This window comes from Salvelinus alpinus, chromosome 5, assembly GCF_045679555.1.
Source record: "Salvelinus alpinus chromosome 5, SLU_Salpinus.1, whole genome shotgun sequence".
NCBI lineage: Eukaryota > Metazoa > Chordata > Actinopteri > Salmoniformes > Salmonidae > Salvelinus > Salvelinus alpinus.
The window spans coordinates 80,398,605-80,421,012 of NC_092090.1; the positions used below are offsets into that span (position 1 = coordinate 80,398,605).

Below are 22,408 nucleotides of genomic sequence, written 5' to 3' on the forward strand. Positions count from 1 at the left end.
CTTCCGGAATCCTCTCTTTCCTGTTTTCTAGCAGAGGTGAACTACACTGAGCAAAAATATAAACGCAACAATTTCAAAGATTTTACTGAGTTACAGTTAAAGTAAGGAAATCAGAAATAAATACATTAGGCCCTAATCTATGGATTTCACATGACTGGGAATACAGATGTGTATCTCTTGATCACAGATACAGTACCTGGTGTGACCACCATTTGCCTCATGCAGCACGACACATTTTCTTCACATAGAGTTGATCAGGCTGTTGATTGTGGCCTGTGGAATGTTGTTGCACTCCTCTTCAATGGCTGTGTGAAGTTGCTGGATATTGGCGGGAACTTGGACACGCTGTTGTACACGTCGATCCATAGCATCCCAAACAGGTTTAATGGGAGTATGCAGGCCATGGAAGAACTGGGACATTTTCAACTTCCAGGAATTGTGTACAGAACCTTGCGATATGGGGCCGTGCATTATCATGCTGAAATGTGATGGCTGGATGAATGGCACGACACTGGGCCTCAGGATCTTGTTACAGTATCTCTGTGTGCATTTAAATTGCCAATGACAAAATGCAGTTGTCTTCGTTGTCCGTAGCTTATGCCTACCCATACCATAACCCCACCTCCACCATGGGGCACTCTGTTCACAACGTTAACATCAACAAAACGCTCGCCCACACGATGCCATCGCTGTCTGTCATCTGCCCAGTACAGTTGATGCCGGGATTCATCCGTGAAGAGCACACATCTCCAGCATGCCAGTGACCATTGAAGGTGAGCATTTGCCCACTGAAGTTGGCTACAACGCTGAACTACAGTCAGGTCAAGACCCTGGTGAAGACGACGAGCATGCAGATGAGCTTCCCTGAGAAAGTTTGTGCAGAAGTTCTTTGGTTGTGCAAACCCCCAGTTTTATCAGCTGTCCAGATGGCTGCTCTCAGATGATCCCGCAGGTGAAGAAGCCGGATGTGGAGGACCTGGGTTTGCGTGGTTACACGTGGTCTGCGGTTGTGAGGCCGGTAGACGCACTGCCAAAATCTCTAAAACGCCATTGGATGGGGCTTATGGGAGAGAAATGAACATTCAATTATCTGGCAGCAGCTCTGGTGGGCGTTCCTTCAGTCAGCATGCCAATTGCACGCTCCCTCAAATTGAGACATCTGTCTTATTGTGTTCTGTGACAAAACTGCACATTTTAGAGTGCCCTTTTATTGGCCCCAGCACAAGATGCACCTGCAGTATGTATTGATCATGCTGTTTAATCAGCTTCTTGATATGCCACACCTGTCAGGTGGATGGATTATCTTGGCAAAGGAGAAATGCTCACTAACAGGGATGTAAAAAAATATGTGCACAGAATTTGAGAGAAATAAGCTTTTTGTGCGTATGGACATTTTGCGGATCTTTTATTTCAGCTCATGAAGGGACCAATACTTTACATGTTGCGTTTATATTTTGGTTCAGTATAGTTATCTCTGTGTCCACTTCTAAACGTACAGTATTTCAGCTACATACAGCTATTTTAACACTGAGGCCTCACAGACAAACAAACACCACAGCTTGTATCATTACACTGGTGGTGCTTGTGCTTCTCCCACACAGATACTGACAATAATGGTAGACATTGTTGGTGAGTCAAAGTGACAATAAAAGGGATTGAACTGTTCTTGATGCAAAACTATATAGATGAATAATAGCGGAAACAACTAGTCTACACAACAGCAGCTAACACATCAAGATAGACCCCTGTGTTGCATTGTGTCTGTAAACACTTCCACCCAGAATGTCTGCTTTGCTGTGATTGTGAATTAAAGGTGGTGTTTTCTGGTCTGTGTCTAACACCTACAGTACAAACCAGAGAGAATATAGGAGCAGGAAGAGCTGCGGTTAGTCCTCTCTCTCTGTAACGGGGAGGTCTAATGTAGCCTTGGCCACTTCCCTACACCTTGGATTTATTCACCAAGAATGAACTTGAAAACCACACAGCCACAATCAGACATGGTTGAGAAGGAAAGCGAGGAGAAGATATGATAACGAGTGGTGGAAATCCCATTGACCCAAATATCTGTCCCTCAGGTTACTGGTTCACCTGTGGCTACTGAGTGATTATTAAGAAGGAATTCCTCTTTGATTGCTCTCATACTCTGTGCCCTCCGTAGAGTTTTTTTTTGTCATCATTGAGTTGATATGTAAATAAAGCATTACTATGGTTAAGCTCCTTTCCAGTATAGCTGCCTTGAACTGCTGCTGCATCTGTACAGTTAAAGTATGTTATGTACAGAGAGTAGAGGGACTGACTAATGCTTCTCCTCACCACACAAGTGAATCAGAGTTTTCGCTGCGATTCTCCTGGCTTATCCTCTGCTGTAGGATGGTCCCTGTGTGTCTGGCACAGTCTCTGAAGATCAGAGGGGATTTGAAGCACAGAGACACAGAATGTAATGGAATAGAGCACATTAGAGTTTGAATGACAGAGCTGTTTTCATCAGGTCAGTCTAGTTATTTTGAATGTACAGTAGCTTTTATATAATACCATTGATATATAGATATGAATAACTTTATTTTATTTCAGTCATTTTTTTAAGCCCTTGTGTTTGATGTAAGACCTATTTTGGTTCTTATTGAGTCTGCACCATATTCTTGTCTCAAAGGATTATTGTTTTTAACTTTTAAAAAAAATTCAATTTCAAAGAGCAGATGAATATAGACAAATATGAATACAGATTTGTTTTTTTGAGGGAGGTAATGTTTCCAGTCAAACTGGTCATGACAATTGATCACACATTTCTATCTTCTTTCACTGCCTGTTCAGTGGCTTTAATGGTGTTCTTAGAGGAGAAGAGAGAATGTCTTGCATGTGAAGGGTGTGAAGTGTCAGAGAGAGAGAGAGAGATTCACACAGTGCCACTGTCTTGGAACCTACTTTACACTACCACACCTAATCCCCTCCATCTGTCTGTAATTATCCCAAAAGTCCCCTACAGTGTGACCCCTCCTTCCTATGGCTATGACCTGGAGCAGGCGGCGGAGCACCAGCAGCACCATGACCTCCTGCCTTTCAGCACCTCGCTCTCCTCCTCACCTCGCCTCCGCTCCAAGAGCTGCAGCAGCCAGCACACACACTCCTCTGGCTCCCTGGAGTCCACCCTGTCGGTAAGGTTAATGCCAGTCCTACTATCATATACCTCCATCTTCTACTCTTAAAGCCCATGTGTCTGATTTTTCCACCCAGTGCAGCTGTCTGTTAATGCCCCCATCCTCTATAAGTCTGCCTTGGGCTCTCTGAGTGTATTTAATAGAGATGCTCTGCTCGTTCCAACCACACTTTCACTCACCCTATAAATCTCATCCACCTCTATTGTGCTGTACCTAGCCAATCTCCGGTGTCCCCTAGGTCCTCCTCTGATGTGCTCAGCTCTCTGATCTTCAAAGGTTAAATCCAGGGGGAGGCCTCCTCTTGTGCCCCCTTAGTATTCAGGCTGTGGAATGTCAGAGCTATTCATTTCTGCTCTGTGCATGAGCTCCATATCGACCGAACACAGGCGGCTGGTGGCACCTTAATGGGGGAGTATGGGCTCATAGTAATGGCTGGAACGGAATAAATGGAATCGTGAGCGACAGACTGTCAGAAACCTAACTACTGATGCCTTTGACCCATCAGTAACTACAGGTCCCATCCTAGGCTAGGAAAACAATTGCTTCCCTCCACAATACAATGGATCTTTGACCCTGGCCTCTGCCCTCTACATCTCCAACAGGATTTAATCAAATGTATTGGGTTCCCTTGAGACGACAGTCTTTACTCGTAGCTGTTTAGAGGTCTCATTCAACATCCAGGGGGATTAGGGAAGATCTGCTCTGGTTACAATTAGAATCACCAAATAAGCATGGTAGAAGTGAATACCCGGTCTGTCGCTCTCACTGTCTCTCTGTCTCTCTCTTTCTCTCTCTCTCTGCCATTCACTGTTAGTCTCATTCTCACACACAGACAGAGCTGGATCAGGAGAAAGAGTTGGAGATGCGGAAGTGGGTTTTGTCAGGGATACTGGCCAGTGAGGAGACATATCTCAGCCACCTGGGGGCTATCTTACTGGTAAGAGACAGGACTTTGAGCTAATTGAATATGACACTAATTGAATATGCCACACCTCACTGTGATGAACAGTGATTTCAGAGCGTTGGGACAGTAAAATGTTGGATGGACAGACGGATGGATGTATGCACACACACACACACACACACACACACACACACACACACACACACACACACACACACACACACACACACACACACACACACACACACACACAGACACACAGACACACAGACACACAGACACACAGAGAGTAATGCTTGTCTTGCATTGATTGTCCCAGCCCATGAAGCCTCTGAGGGCAGCAGCTACTACCTCCCAGCCGATGCTGACCATCCAGCAGATAGAGACCATCTTCTTCAAGGTGACGGAGCTCCATGAGATCCACAAGGACTTCTACGATGCCCTGCTACCCAGAGTTCAGGAGTGGTGCCACAACCAGTGTGTGGGCGATCTCTTCCAGAAACTGGTGAGCATTATTATTGTTGTGTAAAGACCTAGGAAATGCTGTTATGGTTCTTTTGTGTTAGTTCTTCCAGATGCATTTGTTCCTTTGTTCATAAGTACAAAAACGTGAAATAGACTCCCCCAGCCACAAACTGCATTCTTCTGTGAGTAAGCAGATATTTATCCAATAAGTCAGTCACTTTTAAAGACAATATTAGTAGACTTCCTTTGATCATTAATAATACTGAAGAGAGATTTAAAGAGTAGAAAGAGGGAGTTAGACTGGCTATAATGTGTGGTGGATGCTGGACCCCACATGTGAGCAGACTGCCTGGAGACATCTCCCACACAGATAAAAGCCTGGCTATAGCACATAACAGGCAGTAAAGGAGGACAAAACACCACTAAGAGGCTCCTGACTGCAAAGAGCTGCCTCAGTATGACAGTGGAGGAAAGGAAGATGCCTGAAACAAAATCACATAATTTGTCCTTATTTTCATGACTGTGTGCCGCTTTTTTATGACGGCTGCCGTGTGTGTGTGTGTGTGTGTGTGTGTGTGTGTGTGTGTGTGTGTGTGTGTGTGTGTGTGTGTGTGTGTGTGTGTGTGCACAGTCATAAAAAAAAAGGACAAATTATGACTGATAGGATGCATGTTTTCAATGCTGTTTTTGTTGAAGGCCATACCTCGTCTGATCGCTATTCCCAGCACCATTAGAAGGGAAAGCAACTAGTATGACTGGAGTAGAGAGCAGCCAAAACTGGGTACATGAATCCAACAGCAGGTTAACTACATCATATCTACTCTCTATTGTCTCTCTCTATTATAGGCCAGCCAGCTAGGAGTGTACAGGGCCTTTGTGGATAACTATACGGTTGCTGTGGAGACGGCAGACAAGTGCTGCCAGGCCAACATACAGTTTGCTGAAATATGTCAGGTATGTATTGTATTTTATATGTCTACTTTTACAAGGGCAACGTTTCGGTTAGAATACCTCATCCCCTTCTCAATTGCCAGAACCGGCTGGGTGGACAGAGATAAGAATAAATATTACTGTGATACTGTGCTGTGTTGAAATGGTGTACTCGTATCATTATGCCTTTCTCAATTCCTGTTGTGCCCTCAGAATCTTAAGGTCATAAGCACCAAGGAATGCAAAGACCAGGCAAAAAATTCACTGGAAAGTAAGTGCAATTTCATTATTTTGAACAATTCACAGTCAAAATTAACTAAACCTTACATTTATTTAAATATCTATAGTTCAAGACAATGAAGAATTCAACCCTCCAGTTATTTGAATTCAGAAAGAGTGGTACATGCTTAGTTAAAGCATATTGAATATGACCCTCAACCTCAAGGTGTCCTATGTTGTTAGTTCTGCGTTGCCTTGTCCTGCCTTGGACTTTATATACTTTATGACCCTGTCCCCCTCAGCTCTGCTCTATAAACCCGTGGACAGAGTTACCCGCAGCACCCTGGTTCTGCATGTAAGTCAAATCAACACACTGAAGATTTTTCCCCTTCAGACCTAAATTTCTTTTATGAAAACAATGCTTCACATATCTTAGAAGAAGTTATCATAATTTATCTTAAATTAATTTATCTTTTTTCTTTCTCTCTTTCACACTTTCTCTTTCTCCTCTTTCTACCTCTATCTTTCTCTTTTGCTCTCTCCTTTCTTTCTCTTTCGCTCGCTCTCCTTTCTTAATTTTTAAATTATTTATTTCTTTCTGTCTCCCTTTCTTTCTCTCTTTCTTTCTTTCTTTCTTTCTTTCTTTCTTTCTTTCTTTCTTTCTTTCTTTCTTTCTTTCTTTCTTTCTTTCTTTCTTTCTTTCTTTCTGTCTTCCTTTCTTTCACTCTCTCTCTCCTCTCTTTCTCTTCCTTTCTTACTATTTCTCTCCTTTCTTTCTCTCTTTCTCTTTCTCTCATTCTTTGTTTCTATTCTTTCTTACTCTTTCTTTCTTTCACACTCTCTCCTTTTTATTTCTCTCTTACTCGTTCACCCTCCTTTTTCTCTTTCTTTCTTTCTCTCCTCTTTCTCTTTTTCTTTCTCTTTCACCCTCTCTCCTTTCTTTCTTTCCTTCACCGTCTCTCTCATCTTTTCTTTCTTTCTTTTCCTTTCTTATTATTTCTCTCCTTTCTTACGCTTTCCCTTTTTTCTCTTTCTTCTATTTCTTTCTCTCGCTCTTTCTTTCCATCATTCTTTCTCTCCTTACTCTTTCTCTCTCTCTCTCTCCTTTCTTTTTCTTTGTTCTTTCTCTTTCTTTCATCCTGTTTCTTTCTTTCTCTCCTCTTTCTTTCTTTTCACCCTCTCACTCTCTCGCTCACCTCTTTCTTTCCTTGTCTCTATTTCTCTTTCTTTCACCCTCTCCTTTCTTTCTTTCTTTCTTTCTTTCTTTCTTTCTTTCTTTCTCTCTCTCTTTCTCTCTCATTCTTTGTTTCTCTCGCTCTCTTACTCTTTCTCTCTCTCATTCTGTGTTTCTCTCGTTTCTTTCTTTCTTTCACCCTCTCCTTTCTTTTTTCTTTTCCTTTCTTACTTTCTCTCCTTTCTTACATTTTTCTTTCGCTCTCTGTCTCCTTTCTCTTTCTTTCTTTCTCTCTTTCTTTCACTCTCTTCTCTCTTTCTTTCACTCTCCTCTTTCTTTCTCTCTTTCTTTATTTCACCCTCTTTCTCTCCTTTCTTTTTATTTATTTTTTATTTCTTTCTCTCTGCTCTTTCTCTCTTTCTTTCCATCTTTCTCTCCTTTTTTTCTTACACTTTCACTCTTTCTATCTCTCTCTTACTTTCTTTTACCCTCTCTCTCTCTCTCTCCTCTCCTTTCTTTTTCTTTCACCTTTCCCCCTCTTTTTCTTTCTTTCTTTCACCCGCTCTTTCTTTCACCCTCTTTCTATCTTTTTTTCTCTTTCTCTCTCAGGACCTGTTGAAACACACCCCCTCCAGCCACCCAGACTATCCACTGCTGCAGGATGCCCTGAGAATCTCCCAGAACTTCCTGTCCAGCATCAACGAGGAGATCACCCCGCGCAGGCAGTCTATGACAGTGAAGAAGGGAGAGGTCAGTGTGGCAGGCTTTGACATGAGGTGGCATGCATTTTGGACAACTGACTGTCCAAACAGAAAGTTTAAAGTGACCAAATCGAATTTGTGTATGTTCAGACAGCAGTCATTTGCTGACAAGGCTCCACTAGTTGTCACAGTAACGACGGGTGTGTGTGTGCAGTGGGGTAGGCTGATTGGTGCTGGTGCTTGTGCTTCCTGTCACTCAGAAGTTATGTAGCAAGCTAAGGTGACAACAATGCCTGCCATGGATGTTTGCTTTGAATGTTCAAAATCATAGGGTAAGAACACTTTTAAAATTAAAGTCTCAAAGGATAAGATGATCCAACTTTCAAACGATACCTTTTTGGCTAGCCATAGCAGTCAACTAGCTAGCTAGCACATTCACTAATTTATTTGTAACCAAATAACAAGCTAGTTAGCTACCACATGTTCTTGTCAAACTGTCAGCAGAGTAGCTAGCAAGAAACAATATATGCTGAATAAAAGTCTAAAAACCACTTGAGGGCAAATAAATCTGATTTTCCCGTTCAGACACAAGTCACATGGCCAGGAATCAGATTTGTAATTGACATGTGGCTTGAAATATCAGATTCCGTGTGCTTTTTTGCAGAAAAATATCAGATTCGAATCGGATATGCAAATGTATAGGATTTTAGTCACTTAAAACTGCCAATGTGAACACGGCTTTAGAGGCACACAGACACCCCAACCTGGCCATGTGGCTATCTGGACCTCCCTTATAATGCTTTCATACTTGTCTTCTTTTCAGACACTTTGATGTCACACTGCACCATTCCATTAGCAAAATAGTGTCAGATTACACAGCCTGTGTCAAAATGAGAAATCACCAGTCTCTTGTCCATTCAGACAGTTACAGTCGTTAGTTGGGTAGATTGCTTAATAAGATAGATTCCCCCAAGCAACACAGGTTCAGAGCTATACATTAGGAATCTGAGGGTTACTGTAAATTAGCTAATCAGTGCTTCTCAGTTCCTGTAAAAGCCAGGGAAATGGTGTGTCTGTAAACTTCAATAAACCTGCGTTGTGAGTCAGATTCCTGCTGAGTCATCTCTGCCTGTCTGGTTTATTAGTGGAGGAAGTGGAGCCTAGAGGAAGCTCATGACAAATTAATATGGTTCTGACCAGGAAATCCCATCACACTGCCTACATCCTTGTCCTGGCTCCCCCACTCCCATCCTCCTGTCCCACTCTGAAGTCTGCTTCCCAGAAATGACCTGTAGCACGTCTTATCAAGTATCTGTCCACCCTTTCCCGTGGTGGCACGTACTAGTTACTTACCCTCACTCTCTCACCCCTGCTGAATTTCATCTATTATTACTGGAAACCTGTCCAAGTATGTCCATCAGACTTTTTACAATAAGTAAACGTGAGAATGGAACTCAGACAAATTACATTTCTGTATGGGTTGGCTCTATTGTAGTAATCCACAATTCATAGGCCTCTATTTGCTAAAGGCAAAATAAATGTAGTACTTGTAAGTGACTGGAGTTTGGTAGCTAACTGGATAAACTTACTGTGGTGATTGAAATCCAGGGTTCGATTTAGTTTGGCCTAGGGTTGCAAAGGGTCGGATACTTTCCGGTAAATTTCCTAAATTTTCCTTGGGAAGTTAAGAATTTGGGGAATTTTGCTTAAATTCATCAAATAAGTTAGCTTATAACAATGAACCTTTTTTTTGTGGGATACACATAAGGCAATTCTAGGTCTTGTGGCATATTTTGGTTAAACTATCTCCAATTAAATGAAATTGCAACTCTGCATGCACAGTGCACTCTTCCATCACATGTCCAGCTGATTCTCAAGATCTTGCACACTAGTGAGATGCTATTGAGCCCACACAACTACACTGTCTGAGCCAAGGACTACATGCTTTCTGGTAAGTTTTGATTACAATACTGGGTGGGGTGAATATATTTTATGACATAATAAAAAATCATGTAACTAGTAAATAGTCTACAGCAAAGTGTTTAAATTATTTCTAACTTGTTACCAATTTCTGCTAGTTAGTTGCTACTGTGTGGGTTTTAGCTTGCTTGAGCCTGCTAACTAAGGAATGTTAATCCATACATGTTAAATAAAGTAAAAAATATCTTACAAAGGAGTTGTTTAATCTAACTGCTTAACTATTTATCTGTACATGGAATAGTATATATTTTTCTTTTTCTAATCTTTACAGGAAATGCCACAGGCACTATCTGATGTGTGGAGACATTTCACTGCAGCTGATGTAGAAGGAAAAGCTGGGTACATTTGCAAATACTGTGCCAAATCATATGTGAAGAATGAAACAAAGATGCAGAATCATCTGGCCAAGTGCATAAAGTTCCCTCAGCGCTCACAACAAGCAACCTCTGACAAAAGTCAGTCTACTTCTATTCGAGGTGAAAATGATGAATCGGACACCTTATCGATAGCAACAGCTCATGGTCCTCCTGGAATCAGAATCATTTTACAGATGTACGTTGAAAACATTTTTGGGAGATGCGATGGATCATTGGGGATCATTCAATATTCCCTTTTGTTGTTCAGTGAAAACATCCAATGTGAAGAGTCAACCCATTTAATTAATGCTCAATTCATAATAACATTTCTATTGGATGGATTTAATCATTTGAAATGATGTCTACTTATGATAAGGTAAAAGGTTTATGTTTCTGTCTCTATATGGTAAATATTTCCAATGCAAAAAAACATCTACATTTAAATGGTATTCATATTCATTTGCATATATTTCCATTAATTCCCATATATTCCCAGGGAAAGTTTCCACCTCCTAGTTGGGCCCATCTTACCAATTTTGTCATCAGATAGTCATCCTCCATTTTGAGATATGTCAAAGTAACTGATGACCAGGTCAATACAGTGACCATAAATCCATGAGGGCATCTCCCTGGTGGAGTTTTCCTTGTTTTTGCATAAATGTGGTTAGGATGGCTTGGTAGAGTCCCACATGGGTGCTATTTTTTTAAATGTATAAGCAGCTTTCAGCTCGTAGGGTCAAAGGTCAGTATTAACAGTCCAAGCATTCACAGCCCCGCTCTGGCCACAGGAAGAGCAGATGTCACTGCATCAGTTACCAACCGCCCACTGGACTGGCCGGGCAGGCAGGATTATTAGGATCTATTCCTGTAAACACTGGCTCTTTTCTTTAACGAGTCCGACGCGAAGGATATACTGCTTTCTCGGGAACTGCCCAAATCCCCGTCATTTGCATGGAAAAAAGACGGAGAAAAAGGCGGCGGAGGTTGGGCTGCCTTCTGAGAATTCGTAGGCAAGTGATTAAACCCTCGCTGCCATCTATTCTATTGGCCAACGGGGTGTGTGTCTATTGGTCAATAACAGCTGATGCTCGATGTCTAATATTAAAGAAGTCTCGAGGTATTGCTCACCTGCGCCTGAGGTAGAGTACCTTATGATAAACTGTAGACCACACTATCTACCAAGAGAGTTCTCATCTATATTATTCGTAGCCGTCTATTTACCACCACAAACCAATGCTGGCACTAAGACCTCACTCAACCAGCTGTATAAGGCCATAAGCAAACAAGAAAATGCTCATCCAGAAGCGGCGCTCCTAGTAGCTGTGGACTTTAATGCAGGCAAACATAAATCCGTTTTACCTATTTTCTAACAGCATGTGCAACCAGAGGGGAAAAAACCCTAGACCACATTTACTCCACACACAGATGCATACAAAGCTCTCCCTCGCCCTCCATTTGGCAAATCCGACCCTAATTCTATCCTCCTGATTCCTGCTTACAAGCAAAAACTAAAGCAGGAAGTACCAGTGACTCGCTCAATACGGAAGTGGTAAGATGACGCGGATGCTACGCTACAGGACTGTTTTGCTAGCACAGACTGGAATATGCTCCGCGATTCATACAATGGCGTTGAGTGTACCACCTCAGTCATCAGCTTCATCAATAAGTGGATCGACGACGTGTGCGGACCAACTGGCAAGTGTCTTCACTGACATTTTCAACCTCTCCCTGACCGAGTCTGTAATACCTACATGTTTCAAGCAGACCACCATAGTCCCTGTGCCCAAGGAAGCGAAGGTAACCTGCCTAAAATTATTACTGCCCCGTAGCACTCACGTCGGTAGCCATGAAGTGCTTTGAAAGGCTGGTCATGGCTCACATCAACAGCATCATCGCAGATAAGCTAGACTCACTCCAATCCGCCCCAACAGATCCACAGATGACGCAATCTCCATTGCACTCCACACTGCCCTTTCCCACCTGAACAAAAGGAACACTGATGTGAGAATGATATTCATTGACTACAGCTCAGCTGGTAAGGGTAGGCAACAACACGTCTGCCACGCCGATCCTCAACACTGGGGCCCCTCAGGGCTGTGTGCTTAGTCCCCTCCTGTACTCCCTGTCCATCCACAACTGTGTGGCCAAACATGACTCCAACACCATCATTAAGTTTGCTGACAACACGAGTGGTAGGCCTGATCACTGACAACGATGAGACAGCCTATAGGGAGGAGGTCAAAGACCTGGCAGTCTGGTGCTAGGACAACAACCTCTCACTCAATGTGAGCTAGACAAAGGAGCTGATCATGGACTACAGGAAAAGGCGGGCTGAACAGGCCCCCATTAACATCGACGGGGCTGTAGTGGAGCGGGTCGAGAGTTTCAAGTTCCTTGGTGTCCACATCACCAACGAACTATCATGGTCCAAACACACCAAGACAGTTGTGAAGAGGGCACAACAACACCTTTTCCCCCCTCAGGAGACTGAAAAGATTTGGCATTTGGCATGGGTCCCCAGATCCTGAAGTTAAGTTCTACAGCTGCACCATCGAGAGCATCTTGACCGGTTGAATCACCGCCTGGTATGACAACTGCTCGGCATCTGACCGTAAGGCGCTAAAGAGGGTAGCCATAAGACTGCTGAACAATGAATCAAATGCCCACCCAGACTATTTGAACTGCACTGTTGGTTAAGGGCTTGTAAGTAAGCATTTCACGGTAAGGTTGTATTTGGCACATGTGACAAAAAGTTTGATTTGATTTTCTTTGATAACAAGACACTGATTTAACTTGATGTCTTTCATTTACACTTTTTACAACCAGGTCTCAAATCTGTTTGAGGACAGAAGTTTGTTTATGAGAAGAGACTATCTTTATCCCAGCAGCTTCTAGAAGTTAGTTAAAATATTGTTACTATTCAGCAGAGGTGAGACCTATTTCATTATTATTCGAGTGACAAGCAAGTCACAAGTCTCAAGTCGAGTCCAAAGTAGAACAGGTTGATTTTCGAGTCAAGTCCAAGTCGTGAATTCTAAGAGCAAGTCGAGTCACAAGTTTTTTTCAAGTCAAGAAATAAAAGATCTATACGTGCAATGACTTGCTGAAATACAAATCTGTGTCTATTTATTGAGACTACCAGAGGGCTTTTTTCATTATTTTTTGATTATGTAATTGATTTTAACAACAAATTCCAAATGCAAGTAAATTATCAATTATCAGACCAATTTCTATGCTAGAAATTGTTGCTTGATGCAAAAAAAAACTCACTGTGCTAGCTCACTCGACCTGTTGATTGAAAGTTTGCTGGTCCAATCAGACGGCCAAGTGTGCGTTTTAACTAGCCAATCTGTTATTTTGTTTTTTTTGCAAGTGTGATGCTGGCATGCAGCTGTCTCTGGCTGCTTGGACATTAGAGACTCTGTGCCACAAAATGAGTGACAAAACGTTACAAAACCTGGCCAGATAATTTCAAGTCAAAGTTGAGTCTTGAGGCTCCAAGTCCAAGTAAAGTTATTTTATTTTTTGTTGAGTGTCAAGTCATCAAATGTCATGTGACTCGAGTCCTCACCTCTGCTATTCAGTGCAAGTATTCCTTTTGGAGATGCTCCTCCTGTCTAGAACCAGTCAGGCCACATACATCAGATACTTCTTCCACTTGAGGGCCATAATAACATGTTCTGACCATGTGTCATCTGACCATGTGTCATAGGGTCGGCAGGGTAGCCTAGTGGTTAGAGAGTTGGACTAGTAACCGAAAGGTTGCAAGTTCAAATCCCCGAGCTGACAAGGTACAGATCTGTCGTTCTGCCCCTGAACAGGGGCAGGCCGTCATTGTAAATAAGAATTTGTTCTTAACTGACTTGCCTAGTTAAATAAAGGTTAAAAAAAAATTGTAGGGATACAGAATTCCAGCAACTTTCAATAAATTCCCTGGTTTTCCCGAAGTACCGGAATTTTGCAACCCTAGTCATCAAAGTACATTTATTGTTTATGAAACCCACTCGACAACTACTGATTCTGTGTTCTGGGTATAATCTGTGTTATGTCAACTGTGAATTGATTGAATGAGGGGGTTGAGGGTCAGCTGCCTGAGGTACAGCTCTCATTAGCTGAATGTGATGGGGTCAGAAAGCAACTTGACATGGAAATTACTGGAAAACGTTTCGGTATGGAAGCAAATTCAAGCAAATATGAATAGATAAAATATCCAATGAAAGTGTGATTCCCTGTTTTGCCCCTGTAGAACCGTCAGCTGTTGAGGGACTGCTTCATGGTGGAGCTGGTGGAGGGATCCAGAAAGCTTCGCCATGTCTTCCTCTTCACAGACTTACTTCTCTGTGCCAAGTTGAAGAAACAGACTGCAGGGTGAGTGTAGATTTACTGATGGACCAGATGTTTGGTTTAATATCCTGGCTGTGGTGTTCCTTACATGTGTGTGTGTGTGTGTGTTGTTTGATGGTTCCTGTGTGTGTGTGTTTGTCTCTCTCCAGGAAAGGCCAGCAGTATGACTGTAAGTGGTACATCCCACTGTCAGACCTCACCTTCCAGACCATTGAGGACTCGGAGGCCACACCCATACCCCAGGTCCAGGACGAGGAGATTGACACCATGAAGATCAGAATCTCACAGATCAAGAATGAGCTCCAGAGAGAGAAGGTGACAACAGACGTCAGAAAGAGGGGAAATCCCTATAGTGTTATAACGGATCACTTTATTATAATAATGTTGAAACACTTGACCAGATCATGGCTTCATAAGAGCCATTAATGACTGAGACAGTGCTATACATTGAGACGGCAGCAGCTGTCTGAGTGCTCTTCTTCTATATGCGTCTGTGCAGAGAACCACTAAAGGAGGGAAGGCGATAGAGCGTTTGAGGAAGAAGCTGTCGGAGCAGGAGTCTCTGCTGCTGCTCATGTCCCCCAGCATGGCCTTCAGAGTGGCCAACAGGAACGGCAAGGTGAGCCAGCCACTGACTGATTCCTCTCTCTCTCTGCACCTATGGTCCTGCAAGGTCATATCTAACAACTACACAGCTCATTGTTTGTACTTTGAAATATTTTGGTCCAGGGTCTGCTGCCCCCTACAGGTGTAGAAATGTGGTACAGCATTGCTAAGATGTCTGTTGTATTGTACAGCAGAGGGCTACATGTTCCTTTGTGTGTTTCAGGGCTTCACATTCCTCATCTCGTCAGATTATGAACGTGCAGAGTGGAAGGACATCATCCGCGAGCAACAGAAGAAGTGTGAGTGTTCTCTGCAACATAAGCTATGCTTGTGACAATCCCATAATTGAGCTGATGGTGGCTGTCAGTCTCTCTCTGAACTCCATTCCCTCCTGCAGGTTTCAAAAGCTTCTCTCTGACCTCTCTGGAGCTGCAGATGCTCACCAACTCATGTGTGAAGCTTCAGACGGTCCATACTATACCAATGTCCATGAATAAAGAAGGTAGGCCATAGACACAACTGATACAGTATTGGTAAGGTTGGAAGGCTGGTTAGTAATGTCACACTTATTAATAATAAGAGAGGGAGATGTTTATTAGTATTGTTTTTGATTGAACAACTCTCATGACTTTTCCCTCTCCTCTCTTTAGAAGATGAATCGTCTGGATTCTACGGTTTTCTGAATGTCATTGTTCACTCTGCCACAGGCCTCCAACAGAGCTTGAGTAAGTGGCTCAGTTGTGTATTTCTCCATATTTTTGGTGTCCTACCCTGATCACCTTGAATGGAGTATAGCCAAGGCTGTCCTTCCCTTCCGCTGTCAGTCTCCTCCAGTCCGGCTGTCACCTGGCAGTCAGCAGACATTCCCATGTCCCATTCCCAGCTGCTGGGGAACAGTCAGAACTCTGAGGATTAACAAGGAACACTGTGGTCCGGCCACAGCTGGTCTGGATGGAAAACTCCTGTCGTCTCACTCTTTGTCCCAAATACAGTCACGCGTACAGCTCACATGCATACAGTGTCTCTTATTTTATAACAAATCTGACCTGTTAATCCAGATGTAAACATGCTCTGGACAGGAAATATTTTCCTCAATACTTATCAGATTCAGATGGCATGGCAAGTTGTATTGTGAGGATTGTCATAAAGTATGGTTTAATAGTGTAGGGCAAAGTTCATGTATAGTCCTCCATCCAGGTCTTACTGTGACTCAGTGTGTATCCCTATTAACCACGCTATCTCCCATTAACTGTTTCTTCTTCCACACAGATCTCTACTGCACTCTGGAGGTGGACTCCTTTGGCTACTTTGTGAATAAAGCCAAGACACGAGTGTACAGAGACTCCACACAACCCAAGTGGAACGAGGTGAGGATGCCACGTGTCAGTTAGTGTCCTGTCTATTCAGCCTTATCTGCTGGATTGATCCTTATGTGTGTTTTTTTGCTGTTTCCCTGCAGGAGTTTGAGATTGAGCTGGAAGGCTCTCAGACTCTGAGGTTGCTGTGTTATGAGAAGTGCTACAACAAAGCCAAGCAAAACAAGGAGGATGGAGAGAACACAGACAGGATCATGGCCAAAGGACAGATACAGGTACGGAGTGAGAGTATGAAGCACATTTTATGTTGCCTGTCACGCTGGTCTACAGTGTTAACAGTGACATAGCTGAATGAACTAATAGGCCACAGTGGTGAAAATGACTTATCTAGTATGCCAGCCCCAATAGCTGCCCTGTCTGTGGATAATCCCACCATGTGTGGTTCTGTGGTGTGGTAAGGAAAAGGGCTGTGGGGGATGCTCCTGGGTCACCTCAGCCTGACTGGTGATGGGGTGTTGTGACAGAGGGGGAATTACAGTTGGGAAGGGAAACAGGCTGACCAAATGTTGCCCCTGGCACATATCCATCCAGTGGAAGTGAGACAGAGCGGGACCTCTCTCAGAAGAACCCTGAAAACATCCAATAGAGAACATTGTATGTTTGTCGTTGGAATAGACAATGTGCTGTTTCTATTGTCTTTTTGGACAATCCACAGCCAATGTGGTCCCACACTTCAATTCAATTGTGTGTGTGACCCTCTGGCCTGGGTCTGATCTGTTTGTGGAGGTAAGTGCTGATTGGAGAGGCAGTCTGAACATTGTGTGTGCATGTGTGCCCAAATGTTTGGAGATTAAAAAGAGACATATCAGATGTGGGAGGGTTTGGTTGAAAGGAGAAAGGGTCAGACAAAGGCGCTCAGTTAGGAGGAGCCAGTAGACCCAAAAAATATCTACCAACTGGTGACTGATGAGGATCCTGTAGGAGGCTTGGGGTTGTAGTGCTCATAACAACCTCTGAGCAGCCGCCAGCGTGTGTCCATAATCACAGGAGGAGGGGATTCTCAGGAGTTAATCCACAGATCCATCTGGGAACTGGAACAACAGGGAGGCGGCGTGGTCAAGAGGCTGCCTTTGTTCAACTTATTTTTTATCTGGTGTGGAAGGATTGATAGCATGACAGGGTTAAGAAGTTGACAGGACACACACACTTGTGGGGGACTCTACTGGACCACTAAAAGACTATGCGGGCCTCAGGATTCTTTGAGACAATACAATAACCATATCAGATCAGAGGGATCCATGCTGTTTGTTGGGGATTGTTTAGGAGAGAGTGGCTGATTTGGAAGATTATTTTCTGGACTGCTGTCTTGTTTTGTTTGTCCCATTGTTTGGTACAGTACATTAGTGGTGACAGTAGAGAGTGAGCGACTGAGTCTCAACTAAAAGAATGGGTGAGACCTGTACTGAAGAGCTGATTCTGGATCAGACCAGCAGTCAGTTCACTAGCAGCTGTTCTCTGGAGGATGAGGGGGACACAGGTCCCAGGAAGCCCCCAGGCACAGGGGCACGGCTGTGGGGCAAGGTCCGCAGCACTCTGCTCAGACAGAAGGTAAAGACATGTCACACATAAGAGAGAGAATGGTCTTTCTTTATTGTTGTTATGGATGGTATTTGATTAGGAACATTAATAGAGGGTAGGGTTGATATTTTAATATGTACATACATCCTTAGTTGGTACATCTTTTAAGTATCCTTGAATGTGTTATATTCTCATACTTAATACTCTATTCTCTTTTGATAAGTCCACTGCCTTATGTAAGAGAGATGTCCACAGAACAAAAAGATTAAGATTATCGGAGTTATATTGAGTATCTGTTGGTTCCTTGGCTGAGAGGACATCTGTCATGGTAGGTCATCTGAATACCATGAGATGTTATCGCAACACTTGTGCCTGACCACTAGAAATAACTGTTGGCAGCTTGGTATTAGTCAGATGATTAAAATAGCACAGTAACTTGAGTTGACAGTACTCAACCATATGGAGTTTATGTAAGGATGAGGGAAAGTGATGGGTAACTGATATGTAAGACCCAGGCTTACTGATTGGAAAGAAATACAAAATAACCATCTTCATCATTGAATCAATCTTTTTGTCCAGTTTTAGCTGTTCTTCTGTGAAATTATAATTTCCTTCTAATATGGACAGTTTCATTAAAAGTTGTTTTATTTTTTATATTCTGTTTTAGTCTCTGATAAATTGGAAAGGATCAAGAGGCTAACTGTGCGAAACATTCTTACAAAGCAGGATTTTGAGTGGTTTAAATATCTCATTGGTTCTTAATAATAAAATGGATGTCATTAATACAGTACTATAACATCTCTGTACTGAGATAAAGACTGCATCAATCCCACACCATCATGGTGTCCATACAGCGTCTGTCTGAACAGTTTGTCTTTACTGGGTCAGATGATTGCTCTGACTGACAGATATCTCCATATTTTCTAGCTGGATCCCCAGACCCTACAAAGCAAAGACTGGCAAAGAACAGTCATCACCATGAACGGAGTATGTATTACCAGCATAGAAAATGTTAAATCTTCACTGTTTTTCACAAATATTTCCGAAACCACACCATCTTACTTTTTTTTGTTTTGCAAAGGGACCGTTTTTGGCACCACTTTATACTCCAGTGGCCAGTGTAACCATTGTTGAATAAGTTATCTAGGCCTGTATAACATGGTAATTACAATGGTTTTTCCAATGATGATTACTGTGGTATAAAGACTTTTCAATATTAAGTGTGCCCCCTGTATTTACATTTACTGTGTTGATGATGTTACATGCAATAGTCTTCATTTCTCTGACTGCTGGCTAATTCTTAACTTCTCTTGGTACAGATTGAGGTGAAGCTGTCAATGAAGTTCACCAGCAGAGAGTTCAGTCTGAAGAGAATGCCCTCACGGAAACAGTCAGGCGTGTTTGGGGTGAAAATCAGTGTTGTAACCAAGTGAGTGAATAATGTGTCTTTGTTAGCCTCTGTATAATCTCAGCACCCAGAACCAAATCAGCTCATGTTAAGCCTGTCATGAGAGCCTCAGTGAAATGCATACCACATTTCTGTGACCAACACAGATCAGACCTAATATTGCCAAATGAATGGGATACCTCCTCCAACATCCTTCATTTTCAATGTAAGGCCAGGAATAACTCTCAAAGACATGCCTTGTTTGGGTTTTTCTATTTTCATAGGGAGCCCAAGGCTCTCATGATAATGTGTAAAGTAACTCTAAACTCCAGCCCCTTATAGGCAGGTTTTATTTGAGAAAACAATTTTATAGTGCTGAAGATTCAATACTGCAGGGTGGACGTCTTTTTCAGTGTTCGCTTTACTTTACTAGTAGAAAGAAGGCAGCTGCCATTTCTCCATACTGAGAACAGGTTTTACATACTGGGAACAGGTTTTACATACTGGGGAACAGGTTTTACATACTGGGGAACAAGTTTTACATACTGGGAACAGGTTTTACATACTGGGAACAGGTTTTACATACTGGGAACAGGTTTTACATACTGGGAACAGGTTTTACATACTGGGAACAGGTTTTACATACTGGGGAACAGGTTTTACATACTGGGGAACAGGTTTTACATACTGGGGAACAGGTTTTACATACTGGGAACAGGTTTTACATACTGGGAACAGGTTTTACATACTGGGAACAGGTTTTACATACTGGGAACAGGTTTTACATACTGGGAACAGGTTTTACATACTGGGAACAGGTTTTACATACTGGGGAACAGGTTTTACATACAGGTTTTACATACTGGGAACAGGTTTTACATACTGGGAACAGGTTTTACATACTGGGAACAGGTTTTACATACTGGGAACAGGTTTTACATACTGGGAACAGGTTTTACATACTGGGAACAGGTTTTACATACTGGGGAACAGGTTTTACATACTGGGGAACAGGTTTTACATACAGGTTTTACATACTGGGAACAGGTTTTACATACTGGGAACAGGTTTTACATACTGGGAACAGGTTTTACATACTGGGGAACCGGTATTACATACTGGGGAACCGGTATTACATACTGGGAACAGGTTTTACATACTGGGGAACAGGTTTTACATACTGGGGAACAGGTTTTACATACAGGTTTTACATACTGGGAACAGGTTTTACATACTGGGAACAGGTTTTACATACTGGGAACAGGTTTTACATATGGGGGAACAGGTTTTACATACAGGTTTTACATACTGGGAACAGGTTTTACATACTGGGAACAGGTTTTACATACTGGGGAACCGGTATTACATACTGGGGAACCGGTATTACATACTGGGGAACCGGTATTACATACTGGGGAACCGGTATTACATACTGGGGAACCGGTATTACATACTGGGAACAGGTTTTACATACTGGGGAACAGGTTTTACATACAGGTTTTACATACTGGGAACAGGTTTTACATACTGGGGAACCGGTATTACATACTGGGAACAGGTTTTACATACTGGGAACAGGTTTTACATACTGGGGAACAGGTTTTACATACTGGGGAACAGGTTTTACATACTGGGGAACCGGTTTTACATACTGGGGAACCGGTTTTACATACTGGGGAACCGGTTTTACATACTGGGGAACCGGTTTTACATACTGGGGAACCGGTATTACATACTGGGGAACCGGTATTACATACTGGGGAACCTGTTTTACACACTGGGGAACCGGTATTACATACTGGGGAACCTGTTTTACATACTGGGGAACCGGTATTACATACTGGGGAACCGGTTTTACATATTAAAACAGAAAAATAATCTCAAAATTGTTTATGCACTACCACAATACATAAACACCAGCTGTGTAGACACCCAGTTATGCAGTCACAGGTAACAGTAGTGTAAAGCACTGGACTTCTCGTTTCCTGCATTGATCCTGTTTTAATCCTGGTGTGTGTGTGTGTGTGTGTGTGTCCTTGACAGACGGGAGCGGTCCAAGGTGCCCCTTATCGTGAAGCAGTGTGTAGAGGAGATAGAGCGCCGGGGCATGGAGGAGGTGGGAATCTACCGGGTCTCAGGGGTGGCTACAGACATCCAGGCCCTGAAGGGTGCATTTGATGCCAGTGAGTACACAGACCTTGGATCTCCTCCATAGCAAATAATACGCAGGTTGACGTTTATTGTCATGAGTCTTGTACTGGAGGCAGAACTGAGCGATTTTTCCTTAGATAGGCCAACTGCAAAATCATATATTAGCTATATTGTAAAAATTCATGACAATAAACATTTGGTTTTTGTCCTCAACATAACTTTAATCAGATTGTATGACTTTTTGGCTGTGACAGCTAGTGAGCACTCTGCAGAGCTGCCTCCATTACGTGACGAACAACGCTAACCTGCAAATAATACAGCAGGAGGTATACAATGTCATTAATGGATTACTATTATTTATACCGTCCTGCAGCTTACTGTTCCCCCATGATTATCATTAATTTCCTTCCTGTGATTGACAGACAATAAGGATGTGTCGGTGATGATGAGTGAGATGGATGTGAATGCAATTGCTGGTACGCTGAAGCTGTATTTCCGTGAGCTGCCGGAACCTCTTTTCACAGATGACCTGTACCCCAACTTCGCTGGAGGCATCGGTCAGTCTCTCCTTGTAACCTCAAAGCCTACCATTGCTTTTCATATTGTCATAGTGAATACAGCATAAGCGTGAAATTTAACAAACCATTAAACATAGATCAGGTAGTACAGTTACCATAAAAAAGCGAACTAATAGTATCCTCTTTCAGCCCTGTCAGACAGTGTGGCTAAGGAGAGCTGTATGCTGAACCTGCTGCTATCACTCCCAGAACCCAACCTGGTCACCTTCCTCTTCCTGCTGGACCACCTGAAGAGGTATAGTCCCCCAAAGTGGCATCATGTTCTATTCTGTCACATGAATACAGTCAGATAGCTGTCATTCAAATCCTCTTGTTAATCTCTCCTTCCTTTTTCTCTGCATCCCACAAGCTGAGACTTCATATCATCTGTGTTCTTACAGGATTACTGATAATGAGAGCGTTAACAAGATGTCTTTCCACAACCTGGCCACGGTCTTTGGCCCCACCCTGCTCCGCCCCTCTGAGAAAGACAGCAAGATCCCAAGCAATGCCACACAGCCCATCACTATGAATGACAGCTGGTCACTGGAGGTTATGTCACAGGTACTATAGTTTATATTGAAA

General features: G+C 42.8%; 1 protein-coding gene across 3 annotated transcripts in view; it reads left to right on the forward strand.

The window, feature by feature from the left end:
- Positions 1-22,408, forward strand: part of LOC139576923 (breakpoint cluster region protein-like) — a 41,013-nt gene that overhangs the window by 15,338 nt on the left and 3,267 nt on the right. The window contains exons 3-23 of one of the 3 annotated variants that reach the window (XM_071403526.1): positions 2,974-3,152; positions 3,988-4,092; positions 4,379-4,564; positions 5,371-5,478; positions 5,668-5,725; positions 5,976-6,028; positions 7,457-7,597; positions 14,131-14,252; positions 14,378-14,543; positions 14,728-14,847; positions 15,058-15,133; positions 15,232-15,336; positions 15,485-15,559; positions 16,104-16,201; positions 16,294-16,425; positions 18,656-18,715; positions 19,048-19,157; positions 21,159-21,298; positions 21,689-21,823; positions 21,974-22,079; positions 22,225-22,387. In XM_071403526.1, coding sequence (XP_071259627.1) covers positions 2,974-3,152; positions 3,988-4,092; positions 4,379-4,564; positions 5,371-5,478; positions 5,668-5,725; positions 5,976-6,028; positions 7,457-7,597; positions 14,131-14,252; positions 14,378-14,543; positions 14,728-14,847; positions 15,058-15,133; positions 15,232-15,336; positions 15,485-15,559; positions 16,104-16,201; positions 16,294-16,425; positions 18,656-18,715; positions 19,048-19,157; positions 21,159-21,298; positions 21,689-21,823; positions 21,974-22,079; positions 22,225-22,387 — 2,438 coding nt within the window. Of the gene's footprint in view, positions 1-2,973; positions 3,153-3,987; positions 4,093-4,378; positions 4,565-5,370; positions 5,479-5,667; positions 5,726-5,975; positions 6,029-7,456; positions 7,598-14,130; positions 14,253-14,377; positions 14,544-14,727; positions 14,848-15,057; positions 15,134-15,231; positions 15,337-15,484; positions 15,560-16,103; positions 16,202-16,293; positions 16,426-16,498; positions 17,759-18,655; positions 18,716-19,047; positions 19,158-21,158; positions 21,299-21,520; positions 21,593-21,688; positions 21,824-21,973; positions 22,080-22,224; positions 22,388-22,408 lie in introns of those variants that run through there. The other 2 variants (XM_071403527.1, XM_071403528.1) reach the window with 2 other exon arrangements.